Below are 17,369 nucleotides of genomic sequence, written 5' to 3' on the forward strand. Positions count from 1 at the left end.
AATAATGTAAAATCCTGTGATAATATCTCTGGCCTTTTTAAAAAAAATTCAAGGGACAATAGAATGTTTCTTGGAAATTACTTTCATCTGTGAGACCAGGGATAAATTGTAGGCTTATTTTCCTTCCTCTAATTGTTTTTATTCATTTATTTCATTCTGCGTTACCACTGACCAGCCCTAGGCTGTCTGTTGTGGCTTCTAGACCTGGTCTAGGACTACCAGGTGTTGGGACTCTGATGATTTGAGCAGCCAGTCCAGGGCACGGTCATCTCCAAAAACAGATGATGGCCCCTTGGTGGGGGCAGCAGGACATGAGCAGGGTCTCTAAGGTGTTGTATGGCAGCCTTTGCTTGCAGACCATCATCCCTGTCTTCAGTTTATCCCACTATCAAGTTTGGAATCTCTGAAATCTACCTTTCTCTGCAGGAGAGTGTGTAGCTTTGAGGCAAGTGGTCTGGGGGCAGTGGTGTGGTGTGTGTCCCTGTGGAAGCTGCACCAATGATTAGATATAAATTTGTTTCTATCTCTTAATTTCATGATTTTTCCTCAATTTACTCGGTAAGATATAATTTTCATATAATAGTGTCACCTCATTCTTGAAGACAGAGGATTATAGCTGCTTTTATAAGCCCAATTAAATATCTGAAAAGGCATCTTTAAAATCATGTAATCCAGTCCGCTCCTTTTAATGTTGAGAAACTGAGGTGCAGAGAGAGGTTACTTGTCAATTACAGCTGTGCTCCCTAACCCCCAGGCCTTGGACTGGTACCGGTCGTGGGCTGCTACTGGTCCATGGGCTATTAGGAACTGGGCTGCATAGCAGGAGGGGAGTGGCGGTCTAGCGAGTGAAGCTTCATCTGTATTTACAGCCACTCCCCATTGCTCGCATCACCACCTGAGCTCTGCCCACTGTCAGATCAGTCTCTATCTCCCATCACCCCCAGATGGGACTGTCCAGTTGCAGGAAAACAAGCTCAGGGCTCCCACTGATTCTGCATTATGGTGAGTTGTATAATTATTTCATTATATATTACAATGTAATAATAATAGAGATAAAGTGCACAATAAATATAATGCACTTGAATCATCCCACCCCTGCCTCCCTCTTGGCCATCCATGGAAAAATTGTCTTCCACAAAACCAGTCCCTGTTGCCAAAAAGCTTGGGGACTGCTGCATTACAGTACCACTTAGTTGTAGAATGGGAACTAGAACTAGGTCATCTAACTTCTAGGATTTATTTTTCTTTTCGTTGTAACTGACTTTCCCTTCCTTGTAGCTGATAGCCAGAATATAGTGTGATTTCTAGCTGCATTATTTTAATCTTCTTAGTTGGATACTGGCCATGTGAGCTGTATCTGTTTTGCTGGGCTCACATCTCTGACAGGTCATTCAGCTGGGTGCTGTTTGTTTCCCTAATTGGGGGCAGTGATGACAATGAGATGTCAGCTGGGTACTTGCTCCTTATTCACTGACTCTCATGAACGTCATCCTCAACTTCAGGGTGTGGAAAAGCATTATCTTTAGGTAAAGGTATAAAATCCCCATGTATAATAAGGGTAATTTTTTGAAAGCAGGTAGACAAATTGTATTCATTATTTACTTATTCCTTAAAAAAAGAAACAGTTTTCTAGTTTGTCTTGTTTTTGTGAAAATTATGTCATTACCTTTTAGTACTAATTAGGATAATTTATTTGGTGGAGAATAATTGGGAAACCCCTTAGTCCTAGCCAGATGAGGATGGTTGATCATGCTAATAACAATGTGTGTATCTTAGTGAGAACAAAAAGATTTTCTCATGTCAGTAAATAAAATATTTACTTAAAAAGACTTTTATTTTTTTAATCTCCTTTGGTATTCTCTGTTGTGTTTATTTTATGCTATGCTTTTGTACTAATATATACATTTGTATAACTTGAAAAGAAATAAACATATGTATATTGTATGTGCTTACTCAAAAAGTATTTTTTTTTCCCTTACAGTTTATGCCATTAAAAGAGTTTGGAGTTGATTGCCTTTCATAGTTGGGAATGAGTGGATGTGAGGACGATGGTCTGTGGATACATTATCAGATGCATGCCTTTACATAGGGTCTGGTGGTTACCAAAAGATTTTGGCAAATGAAATGATGCTTTAGAATTTATTTACTTACTTATTTATTTTAAATTGTATTTATTCATTTATTTTTAAGAGATGAGGTATTGCAATTGTAGCTCACTGCAGCCTTGAACTCCTGGGCTCAAGTGATCTTCCCACTTCAGCCTCCTGAGTAGCTAAGACTATAGGAGTGTTCCACCATGCTGGGCTAATTTTTCTTTTCCTTAATTTTTTAGAGATGGGGTCTCACTGTGTTGTCCAGGCTGGTCTCAAACTCCTGGCCTCAAGTGATCCTCCTGTCTCAGCCTCCTGAGTAGCTGAGATTATAAGCATGAGCCACTGTGGTTTAGAATTTACAGAGATTAAAAGAATAACACTGTATTTGGGAAACATCTTGGCATAGATTACTAACCAAAGATGTCAGGGGATCAACATAGAGTAAGATTGTGAATATCCAGCTTCTTCCTTTAAAAAATTTTTTAACAATTCTTTTATAAAACCGATGTTAGAAATTAGTGAAATGGGGTTTTGTTGTTTTTGAGAACACAGTGATTAAAGACATTCAATATGTATTTTTAAAAACTTGTTTTCTTTGTTTTAAAAATGCCTCTGTAACTACTTTTTTCTGTTTTATTAATATTTTGGCACTTTCTTTGCATAGATTTCTTTCTTTAATAGATGTATATTAAAGGATGTCCCCTTATTTTATTTTATTTTATTTTATTTTTTGGGGGACAGAGTCTCACTCTGTTGCCCGGGCTAGAATGAGTGCCGTGGCGTCAGCCTAGCTCACAACAACCTCAAACTCCTGGGCTCAAGCGATCCTTCTGCCTCAGCCTCCCGAGTAGCTAGGACTACAGGCATGCGCCACCATGCCCGGCTAATTTTTTCTATATATTTTTAGTTGTCCGATTAATTTCTTTCTATTTTTAGTAGAGACGGGGTCTCGCTCTTGCTCAGGCTGGTTTTGAACTCCTGAGAACAATCCGCCCGCCTCGGCCTCCCAGAGTGCTAGGATTACAGGTGTGAGCCACCGCGCCCGGCCATCCCCTTATTTTAGATTGTACTGGGCATATATATAACACACAAAAATATTGAAAAAGTTAATAGTAAATTCTGTAATCCATGGTTTTGTTTATTGCGCTTATCTAAGGATAAGTGTTATCTAAGGAGCCTTCATCTTCATGTGTCTATGTAATAAGTGTAACTTTAGCTCATGAATGTTCTTTTTATTTTATACTTTCATTGTGCACTTGACAAAGGGATTACAGAGTTGGTTACCCTGAGTGCTCACGGAGACATTGGATCCTGGGATTGAATAAAACCAGTCTCGTTTGGATGGGAAGGTAGAGTGTAAGTGGCTCTGCCACGACCAGAGTCCAGCAGGATTGCTCTGGATGTCCTGCTTGTTGTAATCATGGCTGTCAGAGTCACAGCCTTTTCTAAAATGGAGGGTTGTACGTTATAACAGTGAAACTACTGCAGGAGACCAGGAGAGGGGCAGCCTTTTCAGAAAGTTTCCTGAAAGCCCTTTAGTGGAGACTAGTCTAGTAGTACTGGTGGTGTTACAGGCATCTAGGCAGTATGTGAAGGAATTGGGTATCAGATTCTGTTGATTGGGAACCAGGACAAGTCAGGCAAGACTTTAGTGTGAATGGTGAGGTAGGTCTTTAATGAAGGGAAAAATCAAAACAATTTTCTAAGTATCAATTACTTCTCTTTAAGTGGCTAACAAATATTATGTACGTTGCAGAGTGAAAAGGAAGTGACTGTGGCTAGGTACAGTGGTTTTTGTTTCTATTTTCCAAAAACCACCAGAACAATATCTAGCTTCCTATGCGTATGGGTGGGTGGTACAGAAGTAATGTGAGAAAAACTGTGGGAGAAAAGCTGAAGTAGCAACAAACCTTAAAATATACTCATCAAATTACATACCTGATTATATGTCTTTATAGCTGGTTTTAGGTACTTACTTTACATGTATATGCTAATAAAAACCGTTTTTAGTAGAAAAAGCTTTTTCATAAAAGCTTGTGATAAAACTTATTAATTATTTGTTTATTTTATTGATAAAAGAAGTATTCTGGCTGGGTGCTGTGGCTCACACTTGTAATCCGAGTGCTTTGGGAGGCTGAAGTGGAAGGCTTGCTTGAGGCCAGGAGTTCGAGATTGGCCTGGGCAACATGGCAAGAACCCATCTCTACAAAAATTTTAAAAATTAGCCAGATGTGGTGGTGTGTGCCTGTAGTCCAAGCTACTTGGGAGGCTGAAACAGGAGGATCACTTGAGCCCAGGAGTTCGAGGCTTCAGTGAGCTATAATCCAGATACTGCACTCTAAGCTGGGTGGCAGCGCCAGACTCTGTCTCTTTAAAAAAGCAAACAAACAAAAACACCCCCAAACCACAAACTATTCCAAAAATATTTTTTACTGGAGATGTGAACTGAATTGTAGTTTTAGCTTTGAGCCAATTATTTAACTTTGATAACTGTGTCCTTTTTCTACAGGAAAGTTTAAAGTAACTTAAAATAATAGATGGAAAACATTGTTCAGGTAGTCCAAAGAATTAAGTATGAATATGCCAGTAAACACAACAGAAGATTTTTGCCTTTGTGGAGTTTACTTTTTATTGTGGCCTTCTTGTTCTCTTTCTGTTCTGTTGGTTATTTGTCTGTACTTGCACTTGTAATCACTATCTTAATGATTGTAGCTTTATAATAAATCTTGTAGAAAATATTCTTCCATCTTGTACTTAAAAAGTGTCTTGACTATTCCTGGCTCTTTGCTCTTTTCATATAGAGTTAAAACCAATTTAGTGTATTTACTTGTAATTGTGTTTCTACCTTTTTGTTGATGATTTTTGTAGATCTTATGGCTGGAAAACTTGCTTACTTCTTTTATTAATTCAAATAATTTGTCTCTTGATTATATTTGGTGTTCTGTATAGAAACTCAGATAATCTGTAAGTAAGGATAGTTTCATTTTTTCTTTTCGAATGCTTATATAGTTTTAGGGTTTTTTTGTTTTATTGTTCTGATTATAATCTTAAGTATCATGTTGACTAAAAGTGGTGATATTAGACATCCTCATATTGGTCTGGATGTCAAAGGATATGAATACTTCTGAACGTGTTGTTTCCTGTAGGGTTTTGGTAGATTCCCTTTATCAGATTAAAGTTAGTTCCTTTTAGTCCTAGCTTGCTAAAACTTTTGTTATGAGGGATTGTTGGATTTTGTTGAATGATTTTCTTGTATCTATTGAGATCATATAATTTTTCTGTTTTTGTATTTTTAAGTAGTGTAATTATATTAATAGATTTATTCAATGTTGAGCTCTTGCTTTCTCTGGCTATATTAGTCAGTGTTCTCCAGAAAAACAGAACCAATAGGATATATATATAAAAAGGAGATGCACACATACACATATACGTATAAGAGAGTTATATGTGAGGAATTGACTCATACGATTATGGAGGCTGAGAAGTCCCAAGATTTGCAGTCAACCCAAGGGAGCTTATGGTACATTTCCAGTCCCAGACCAAAGGCCTGAGAAGCAGGCGAGCTGATGGTGTAAGTTCCAGTCTGAGTCCGGTTCTGAGTCCAAAGTCAGGAAAAGACCCAAATTCTCCCTTACTCAGCCTTTTATTCTGATCAGGCCTTCAATGAATTGGATGAGGCCCACCCACATTGGGGTGGGCACTCTGTTTTAAATAGTCTACTGGTTCAAAGATTGAAATGTTAGTCTCAACTAGATACACCATCACAGACACACTCAGAATAATGCTTAGCCAAATATCTGAGCACCCTGTGGTGCTCTTATTCCCTTATTCATAGTAAGGGAATAAGATATTTCCCCAACACATAAACATACACATGTGTGCAGACATATTGATAAGAAAATAAGGAGGAACTACTGATGATAATTATTGTCCTTGTTTTTGTAACTGACCACATGGCATAGCTGGTATTTATAACTACCTTCTTCCACTACCCATTCTGTAATTCTCTTTGCCTTCATAAAGCACCTCAGTTGTTCATGGTTCTTTACCTAGTGAGTTGACCTAAACCTTTATTCCTGAAGTGTATGGGATATTAGTGCTCCTGATTGGATTGGCTTGTTGTATTTTTCCATTGACCTTAATCAATCACAGGGCATGGTACTACTAAGAGACACCCTAGCCTTAAGGCAGTGGTCCCCAACCTTTTTGGCACCAGGGACCGGTTTCATGGAAGACAGTGTTTCCATGGACTGGGGTAGGAGGTCAAGGGGGATGGTTTCAGGATGATTCTAGCACATTACATTTATTGTGCAGTCAAACCTCTCTGCTAATGATAATCTATATTTGCAGCTGCTCCTGCTCTAGCATCACCACCTCAGCTCTACCTCAGATCCTCAGGCATTAGATTCTCTATCTCTTTCTCTTTTTTTTTCTTCCCTAGGAATCCTATGTAGATTGTCATAAGGAGCGAGCAACTTAGACCCCTTGCATGCACAGTTTACAGTAGGGTTCCCACTCCTGTGAGAATCTAATGCCACTGCTGATCTGACAGGGGGCGGAGCTTATGCAGTGATGTGAGCAAGCAATGGGGAGCAGCAGTAAATACAGATGAAGCTGCTCTCACTCGCCTGCCGCTCACCTCCTGCTGTGCGGCCCAGTTCCTAACGGGCCACAGACTGGTACCTGTTCACAGCCCAGGGGTTGGGGACCACAGCCCTAAGGGATCTCCTGTATTCCAAACATAATCTTCCTTACCTCCGTAATGGAATAGCAGTCCAATTTCCTCTCTAGTTGGGATCAGTCAGTAGCTCCCTTCTTTGCCTGTTGATTAAGAAGCATGAGGAATTCTAAGTGGCCAGGCAGCAGTCTTAACTTCTATTTCATCATTATGTTTCCTGGTGGGAGCATTCATCCCTTTGGAACTAAGACCTCTAAGCCAGCAAAGTATAAGGTCGTGGGAACAGAAAGCAAAAATTTTGCAAGTGGGTCACTAGTGATGATAGTGAGTGGTGCCACTCCCATTTTTACCTCTCAATTCTCAAACCCATGTATTCTGGCTGTGGGAGAAACAGTACCATGTATTGGACACTGATACAGAGCATATACAGCCTTCTTGTGAACCTTTCCCTAGCCTTGCCCAGCATTGCTACCTACCCGGTGCTGTAACTAAGTTTTCAAAAGTCAAAAGGCCATTTACCATTCTGTCAATCCAGCTGCTTCAGGATGGTGGGGAACATGGTAAGTCCAGTGAACTTCATGAGTATTGGCCCATGGGTGTACTTCTTTTGCAGCGAGGTGAGTTCCTCAATCAGAAGCAATGCTGTGTGGAATACTGTGATGGTGGAGTGGAGACAGGCATTCTGGAAATCCAGAGATGGTAGCTTTGGCAGAAATGTTGTGTGCACGGAAGGCAAATCTATATCCAGAATAAGTATCTGTTCCAGTAAGAGCAAAACACTGCCCTTTCCGTGATTTCCAGGTGGGCCAATATAATCAACTTGCTACCAGGTAGCTGACTGACCACACCAGGAAATGGTGCTGTATCAAGGTCTCAGTGTTTGTCTCTGTTGGCAGATTGGGCACTCGGCAGTGGCTGTAGCCAGGTTGGCCTTGGTGAGTGGAAGCCTATGTTACTGAGCCCATGCATGACCTCCATCTCTGCCATCGTGGCCACTTCGTTCATGAGCCCACTGAGCGATGATAGATGTGGCTGGGGAAAAAGACTGTTATCCACAGAATAATCTTATCCATTTGATTATTAAAATCCTCCTCTGCTCAGATCACCCTTTGGTGAGCATTCTGAGCATTCATGTGGGACACAGATATCTTCACATTATTTTGCCCACTCAAAATGTTCTATTCACAAAGCCCTTCGTCAAATTTCATTGTCAACACTGCTCAAATAGTGTTTCTCCCAAGTTCCTGACCATTCAGCCAAAACTCTGGCCACATCCCATGAATTGGTATATAATCACATATCTGACAATTTCTCCTTCTAAACAAAATGAAGAAACCAGGTGCATTGCTTGAAATTCTGCCCACTAGGAGGAATTCCCTTTTCTGCTGTTCTACAGGGATGTCCCAGAAAGGGGACTGGTAGTCCTATAATTTTCCATTGTTAGGTGATGCCTGCATATTATGCAGAATCATCTGTAAAAAAGCTCCTAGTCTTCTCTTCCTTTGTCAGCTAATCGTAGGGAACTCCCCATGAAGGCATAGGTGCAGGTTCAGAAAAAGTAAATTCTCCCTTACTCTGATTTTAGCTCTATTCAGGCCTTCAATAGGTTGGATAAGGCCCATCTACATTGGGGAGGGCAGAGTGTTTTACTCAGTGTGCCAATGCAAATGTTAACCTCATCCAAAAATACCTTCACAGACACACTCAGAATAATGTTTAACCAAATATCTAGAAACCCCATGGCCAAGTCAGGTTGACACATAAAATTAACCATCACGCTGGGATTAACTTAACTTGGTCACAATATATTATTTTCTTTATTTATTTTCTTCGTTTCTTAGTCTCGCTCTGTCACCCTAGCTAGAGTGCAATGGCATCATCACAACTCACTGAAACCTCAGACTCCTGTGGTCAGACAATCTTCCTTCCTCAGCCTCCTGAGTACCTGGGACTACAGGCCCGCACCACCACACCAGGCTAATTTTTTCTAAATTTAGAGACGGGGTCTCACTCTCGCTCAGGCTGGTCTTGAACTCCTGAGCTCAAGCAATCTTCCTGCCTCAGCCTCCCAAAGTGCTGGGATTACCTGTGAGCCACCATGCTTGGCCATCCTTTCTTTTTTAATACATTGCAGTATTCAGTTGCTAATTGTTTGTTTTATTTATGTTTTTGTTTATGTACATGACTAAAATTTATATGTAATTTTCCTTTCTTTTATAGTCCTTTTTGGTTTTGGTACAAATGTTATACTACAAAAAATGAATTTAGAAATGTCTCTCTTTTTCTGTTCTCTGAAAGATTTGTGTAAAGTTAGAATGTTAGAATGACTTATTCTTTGCAAGTTTGGTGTAGAACATTACAAGTGAAGTGAATTGCTTTTTAAGTGCTAATTCAATTTCTTTAAAATTTATAGGACTAATCAGGTTTTCTGTTTCTTCTAGAATTGGTTTTGGTCATGTATATTTTTCTATAAATTTATCAATTCCACTACAGTATACAAGTTTTTGGCATCACATTAATCATGATATTCTCTTATTATCCACAATGTGTTATAGGTAATTTTCTCAAGATCTGTTGGCCTGAACACTAATTATCTTTTAAGCTACATCTACTCTACTCTTAAATTCATTAAATTTTTATTCTTCTTTTATTATGGTAAAATAAACATTACATCACATCTGTCATTTTAACTTTTGTTTTTTTGACGGGGTCTCACTCTGTTGCCTGGGCTAGAATACAGTGGCGTCATCATAGCTCACTGCAACCTTAAACTCCTGGGCTCAAGAGGTCGTCTCACCTCAGTCTCCCAAGTAGCTAGGATTACAGGCCCATACCACCACACCCTGCTAATTTTTCTTTTTTTAGGGGGTAAAAACAGGTTCTCACTATGTTGCCAGGCTGGTATTGAACTCCTGGCCTCAAGTAATCCTCCCACCATGGCCACCCAAAGTGCCAGGATTTCAGGTGTGAGCCACCACACGCAGCCCATTTTAACTATTTTTAAGTGTCAAATTCAGTGACCTTAAACACACTCACAGTGTTTTGCAATTATCACCATTACCCATTTCCATTAAGTTTTTATCATCCCAAACAGAAACTCTATACCCATTAAGCAGTAACTCTCCATTCCCTTGGTATCGTCTATCCTACTTTCTGTCTCTATGAATTTGCCTCAGATAAGTGAAATCATACAATATTTGTCCCTTAGTGTCTGGCTTATTTCACTTAGCATAGTTATTTTCAAGGGTCATTCGTGTAGTAGCATGTATCAGAACCTCTTTCCTTGTGTGGTTGAGTAATATTCCATCATAAGTATATACAACATTTTGTTTATCCATTCATCTGTTGATGGATGCTTCCGTTTTGGCTATTGTGAATAATGTTATGAACATCGATGTACAACTATCTGTTTGAGTCTTTGTTTTTAGTTCTTTTGGGTATACTACACATAAGAGTAGAATTGCTGGATCAAATACTAGTTCTGTGTTTAACATTTTCAGGACCCACCCAATTGTTTTCCACAGTGGCTATACCATTTTACATTCCCACCAGGAATGCACAAGGTTTCCAATTTCTCCACAGTTAGCCAACATTTAGATTTTTCTGTTTTTTTTTTTTTTGATACTAGCCATCTTTGGCAGTGTGAAGTGGCACCTCATTGTGGTTTTGATCAATTTCCCTAATGCCTGACGATATTGAGCATCATTTTGTGTGCTATTGTCCATTTGTGTATCTTCTTTAGAGAAATATCTAGTCAAGTATTGCCCATTTATTCTGAATATTAATCTGATATGTGATTTTCAAATTTTTCTTCCATTCTTTAGGTTGTCTTTACACTCTTAATAGTGTCCTTTGATGACAAGAGGTTTTTATTTTGATAAATTCAATTTATATATTTTTTTCTTTTGGTGCCAGTGCTTTTGCCTTAAGAAACCATTGCAAAATCCAAGGTCATGAAAATTTTCCTTTCTGTTCTCCTCTGAGAGTTTTATAGTTTTAGCTCTTAAATTTAGGTCTTTAATCCATTTTACAATAATTTTTATATATGATACAAGGTAAGAATCCAACTCCATTCTTTTGCATGTGGATATCTAGTTTCCTTAGAACCACTTATTGAAGACTGTCCTTTTCATATTGGGTGGTCTTGGAACCCTTGTCAAAAATTAATTTACCATCTATGTGAGGATTTATTTATGGGCACTCTAGTCTATTTGTCTGTCTTTATAATGTCTATCTTTATGCCAGTACCACTTTGTTTTAATTAATGTAGCTTTGTAGTAAATTTGAATCAGGAAGTGATGACTCCAACTTTGTTCATCTTTTTAAGATTGTTTGTGGTCATTCAGGCAGGGTCCCTTGGATATCCACTGTATTTTTCTGTTTCTTCAAAAATGCCATTTGGTATTTTGATAGGGTTTTGCATTGAATCTGTGTATAACTGTACATAACATCGTCATCTTAATAGTATTGATCATTCCAAGTCATGAACAGATGTTTGTTCATCTACTTATATTTACTTTTTATTGACGTAGATTTTCTTTAATTTATTTCAGCAGTCTTTTATAGTTCTCAGTGTATAAGTCTTTTACGTCCTTTGTTAATTTATTACTTTTATTCTTTTTCATGGTATTTTCTTAATTTCCTTTTCAGATTACACATTGCTAGTGTATAGTAATACAAATGATTTTTGAATGTTGATTTTGTATATTCAACTTCGTTGAATTTTTTTATCAGCTCTAACAATTTTTTATGGATACTTTGGAATTTTCTACATATAAGGTTATGTCATCTGTAAACAGAGATAATTTTGTTTCTTTCTTCCCAATTTAGATGTGTTTTATTCTTTTTCTTGCTTAACTGCTCTGGCTAGAACTTACAGTACCATGTTGAATAGAAGTGATGAAAATGAGCATCCTTGTTTTAATGCTGATCTTAGGGGAAAAGCTTGTTTGTCCTTATTGTTTATGTGTGTAAAAATTTTTTTTCAGGTTTTCCTTAGGTGATGCTAGGAGACCTCTTCATGAAACAGCAGTTTTGGTAGAAGATGTGGTACACACTCAGTTAATTAATCTGGTAAGAGCATATATAATTTTATTTGATGTCTTCTCTGCATTCTGCTTTTATTGGGATTGCAACCCAACACTTTAAAAAATTTATTTACATCTGGAATTCTTTTTCGTTAGCATTACTGAAGTATAATTTACATATAATGAAATTTCCCAATTTGCATAATTATGAGTTTTAGAAACAGAGTATTGTCATGTAACTAACAACATGATATAGAAAATTTCCATCATTGAAAACAGACCGTTGTTCTCCTATGCAGTCAGTCTTCTTACCACAGCCCCTGGCCCTTGGCAAACAACTCATCTTTTTTATATTCCTCTAGTTTTTCCAAAAGTTATTAAAAATTTTTTTATTTTGAATTTAGACTTCCAAAAAAAATTTTACAAACATTACAGAGAATTCCCAGATACCCTTCAGCTTCCTCTAATGTTAGCATCTTACATAACCATAATATAGTTATCAAAACCATGAAATAATATTGGTACATTACTATTAACTAAATTACTGACCTTATTTGAATTTCATCAGTTTTCCTACTAATACCCCTTTTCTGTTCCAGGGCCTGATCTAGGATATGATGTTGGTTTAGTTGTCATGTCTGTGTTGTCTCCTTCTATCTACAGTAGTTCTTCAGTATTTCCTTTACTTTTATGACCTTAACAATTTTGAAAAGTAATAGACAGTTAATTTGTAGAATGATCTTATATTTTTATTCGTCTGATGTTTTGTTAGGATTAGAATGAGGTTATGCATTTTTGGCAAGATTACCACAGAAGCGATGGGTCCGTCTCCGTGCATGATATTATTATCATTATCCAGGGGTTCATGATATGTTTTATTTGTGATATTAAACTTGATAGCTTCTTTAAGGTGGTGTGTGCTGAGTTTCTCCACTATAAAGTTACTATTTTTTAATTTCCTGGTTAGTAAGTACCTTGAGGATGTTTTATGACTATGCAAATATTCTCTTTCCCAAAAATTTTGCCTATGAATTTTACCATTCATCAGTGAATCTTATCTGAGACAATTATTACTGTGGTATTTGCCTAGTGGTGATTTTTTCTGTTTCCTTCTTTCCTTTTGCCTTTATTAATTGCAATTCTTCTTAAAGGAAAAACTGTCCTTTGTTCCTATTTATTTATTTAGTTTTCTATGTAGTATATCTATATGGACTAATAGATGTGTAAATATTATTCTAGGTATCATTATCCAAAACTATCATTATTTCCTTTTTTTGCTGAGTTTGTTCCAGTGTTGGCCATTAGAAACACTTTCAAGTCCTTTTCCCATTATTGTATTGGGTTTTTGGACTTACATCCTACATATATTAGGAATATTAGTCATTTGTCTGTGATGTATGTTGCAAATATGTTCTTCCAGTGTGTCAGTTGTATCAGTTATCCCTAAGTTTGTTTTTGTGGGTTTTGTTTGGCACACAAGTATTTTTATTTTAACGTAGTCAAATGTATCACTCTTTTATGCTTTTGGATTTTGAATCACAGTTAGAAAGCCTTTCCCTATGCAAGCATACCACATTAATTGCACTTCATTTTATTGCGCTTCCCAGATACTGCATTTTTTTTTACAAATTGAAGGTTTGTGGCAACCCTGCATCAAGCAAGTCTGTTGGTACCATTTTTTCAACAGCATGTGCTCACTTTGTGTCTCTGTGTCACACCTTGGTAATTCTCACAATATTTCAAAGTTTTTCATTATTATTATATCTGCTATAATGATCTGTAATCAGTGATCTTTGATGTTGCTATGGTAATTGTTTTAGGATGCCAAGAACTGCACCCATGTAAACAATGAACTAAATTAGTAAATGTTGTGTGTGTTCTGACTGCTGCATTGACTGGCCATTTCCCTATCTCTCTCCCTGTCCTCGAGCCTCCTTATTCCCTGAGACCCAACAATATTGAAATTAGGCCAGTTAATAAGCCTACAGTGGCCTTTAAATGTTCAAGTGAAAGGAAGAATTTATTTCACTTTATTTCACATGTATTTCACTTTAAATCAAAAGCTAGAAAGGACTAAGCTTAGTGAGGAAGGCATGTTGAAAGCTGAGATAAGCTAAAAGCTAGGTCTCTTACACCAAACATACAAGTTGGGAATGCAACGGAAAAGTGTCTGAAGACAATTAAAAATGTTACTCCAGTATACATTTAGTGATAAGAAGGTGAAACAACCTTACTGCTGATATGAAGAAAGTTTAAGTGGTCTGGATAGAAAATCAAACAAACTACAACATTCTCTTAAGCCAAAGCCTGATCTAAAGCAAGGTCCTACTTTTCTTTGATTTTATGAAGGCAGAGAGAGGTGAGGAAGCTGCAGAAGAAAAGTTGGATTGGAAGGACATTCAGATCAAGGAAGCTTAAAGGTTCCCAAATAAGTTCAACCCCAAAATCTCCTCCTCTAAACACATTATACTCAAATTTTCGAAAGTCAAAACAGCAAGAGAAAAGCATCAATGTCATATATAAGGGAATCCCCATTAGATTAACAGGAGCTTTGTCCACCGAAACCTTAGAAGTGAGAAGGTAATGAGATGATGTAATCAAAGTGCTGAAAGAAAAAAATTGCTGGCCAAGAATATTGCACCCAGCAAAGCTATACTTCAAATGACAGAAAAATGAAGTATGTCCAGACAAGCAAAAAACTGACAAAATTCATCACCAGCCTTACATGCAATACTTAAACAACTCCTAGATCTGGAAGCAAAAAGACACTAATGGTTATCAAGAAAGGATGCAAAACTATAAAACTCACTGGTAGAGCAAATAAACAAAGGAGAAAGAGAAAAGAATCAAATTGTAGCACTAGAAAAAACTACCAAACCACAATGATAAAATGAGAACAACAAAAAAAAGAATGTGCAAAATAACCAGAAAAAATTTTAAAAATGAAATAAATACTCACCTATGAATAATAACCTGGACTGGAAATAGATTAAATATATAGACTGGCTTAATGGATAAAAAATATGACCAACTATATGCTGCCTACAAAAAACTAACTTCACCTATAAAGACATGTAAACTGAAAGGGAAGAAATGGAAAAAGATATTCCATGCAAGTGAAAACCAAAAGTGAATAGAAGTAGCCATACTTATATCAGATAAAACAGATTTTAAGTCAAAAACAGTAAAAAGAGACCAAGAAGGTTATATGATGATAAAGGAATCAATTCAGCAAGAGAATATAACAACTGTAAATGTACGTGCACCCAACACTAAAACTCCCAAACATATTAATATAAACCAAATATTATTAGATCTAAAAGGACAGATAGACTCCTATACAATACAGTTGAACACTTCTAGACCCCACTCTCAGCATTGTACAGCTAGACAGAAAATCAACAAACACTGAATATAAATGGCACTTTGGACCAAATAGACACACCACCTCAGTAATGGTTTATGGTTATGTTTTAAAATAGTAATAAAGTTTCCTATGTAGAACTTCAATTATAAGGGTTATCAAAATAGTACAAACTAATATAATTTGTGATTGCATAAAATAAAGAAAGCAGAGGTACCATGGGGACCTACTGAATCACAGAATGGAAACAGTCCTCTAGCTAACTAAACATTCAGATTTTATACTAAGTCAAAACATGTATATGTAACTCAGCAAACCGGAACACACTCTGTGTTTACACAAATGGGATAAAGGAGTCCACAGATACCATCTGGGAAAAAATTCTTGGCCTTTCTGTCTGTTCTTACTGTGGAGTAAATGAAGTACCAGATATTTAGTATAAACAGACGGAAAACACACCTGCTTTGGGGAAAACACACGCACATGCACATAGATACAGAGTAGTTCAAAATAGAACATTTTATGTCAGTAAAATCTGATCACTTTTCTTCATTTTTATGTAGAACTTTCTTTCCTTATGAATGTACTGTGGAAAATTTACTAATTTTTTCTGTACAAGACTTGCTTTTGATTGCTCTTAATATTTTTTACTTAGTATAATTTTCTCTCATACATTACCACCTCATGCATCAAAAAGTACTATTGTCTCATCTTTTAAAAAAATGGTTGGTATAGCTGTTGACTGATACTGAGTTTTTAATCTATGACAAAAAATGAGCATATTCTAAGTAGAATGCCTCTTTAGCTACATTTTCCCCACCAATTGCCATGGATAGTTTGCTAAAGGCATGACCCAGAGGATCAACTGGGAAGGAATTTCCAGTCCTTCCCCCCACCATTCTTAATATCTCCTTTTTTTCCTGCTGCAGTATATCTCAGTTGATTCATTTGAAAAACAGTCTTCAATGTCAGAGAATTTCAGAGTATAAATTGCTTAGAGTTCCAGTAAATTATAAGTAGTGTCTCATGTTACTTGGTTTTCTTAGCATAGATATAAAAGAGCATCTTCTCGCCTTTTCATGTGTGCCTCTTCCCATGCATTAGGCTTTTTAAAACGTTCTTCATTTGTTTTTCCTGCTGGTCTGCTAGAATCTTATCCCCTGACTTAAGCTAAGTTGTTCCAGCTATTTAGATCCTGTCTAATGCTTGTATTTTTTTATCTGTGCTAAAAGTTTCAATTCTGGCTAAAACTTCTCATAAATGTCTAATACATAGGTTCCAACTATTTCAGATTTACCAAAGATGTAGACCTTTTGTAAAACTCCCACTCTCGAGATTGAACTGCATCACTTTACTGAGATTGGTGGAGATTTGTGCCAACTAGAAATTGTCTGAGTTTATACTATGCTGTTGATAATACCCTTGTGATAATATCAAATATTGAATGAAGTTCAAAAACTGTAATGATTTCTGTTGGCTTTCTGGCTACTTTCATTTTTCTATCCATTCAGAGTTAAATATCAGACAAGTCTCTTCATTTTGTGCATAGAATATAATTAGCTAACATTCCATTTAAAAATCATACCGGATTTTCACTACATAACTTTACCAGGTAACTAGTAAGCTGTTCAGTCTGTTGAACTATGTTTTCATATGTGAATCTATTGTCCAGGTTATTCTTGAGAGTATTCATAATCTTGAATTACGAAAAGTAATAAACTGATATGTGTGAAGAGTAACTGTTTACTCTTCCATCTGGATTAGCATGCATTGAACCCTCCCTCTTTGTTCGTATGTCTTGTGCTTTTTAATTTGGCAGATGTTTTCCAAATACTCTATTCTTATTCATCAAATTTTGTGGTCTCTTATGTATCTGAACTAATAAATTATCTTGAACTCCTCCAATTCCTTTTTTAAGATCTTTGAAAGTCTTTCATTTATCAGTAACTCTGTATCTTCTTTCCCCAGTGCTGGCCATTACTCTTGGTTATGTGGAGATTATACAGAAAAGAAGAATATAAAAGTTAGTAAATATCTACTATGTGTGAGGCAGTCTGCTAAAGACTATGCTTATATTATTTCACTATATATCTAGGCCATTTTTCCAGGTTATTAAAAAATTATTTCTATGTAGCTTTTTACTTACAAATTTTTAACCTACTTTTAATTTACCATATTTGTTATATAAATACAATTAGAGGCTTTTA

The 17,369-nt window shown here is 36.7% G+C and overlaps 1 protein-coding gene across 1 annotated transcript in view; it reads left to right on the plus strand.

Annotated features, from left to right (window-relative positions):
- Positions 1–17,369, plus strand: part of SUPT3H (suppressor of Ty 3 homolog (S. cerevisiae)) — a 499,577-nt gene that overhangs the window by 223,832 nt on the left and 258,376 nt on the right. The window contains exon 3 of the mRNA XM_012664653.1: positions 11,760–11,844. Coding sequence (XP_012520107.1) covers positions 11,760–11,844 — 85 coding nt within the window. The remainder of the gene's footprint in view (positions 1–11,759; positions 11,845–17,369) is intronic.

Source organism: Propithecus coquereli, unplaced genomic scaffold (assembly GCF_000956105.1).
Source record: "Propithecus coquereli isolate 6110/MARCELLA unplaced genomic scaffold, Pcoq_1.0 Scaffold90, whole genome shotgun sequence".
Classification (NCBI taxonomy): domain Eukaryota; kingdom Metazoa; phylum Chordata; class Mammalia; order Primates; family Indriidae; genus Propithecus; species Propithecus coquereli.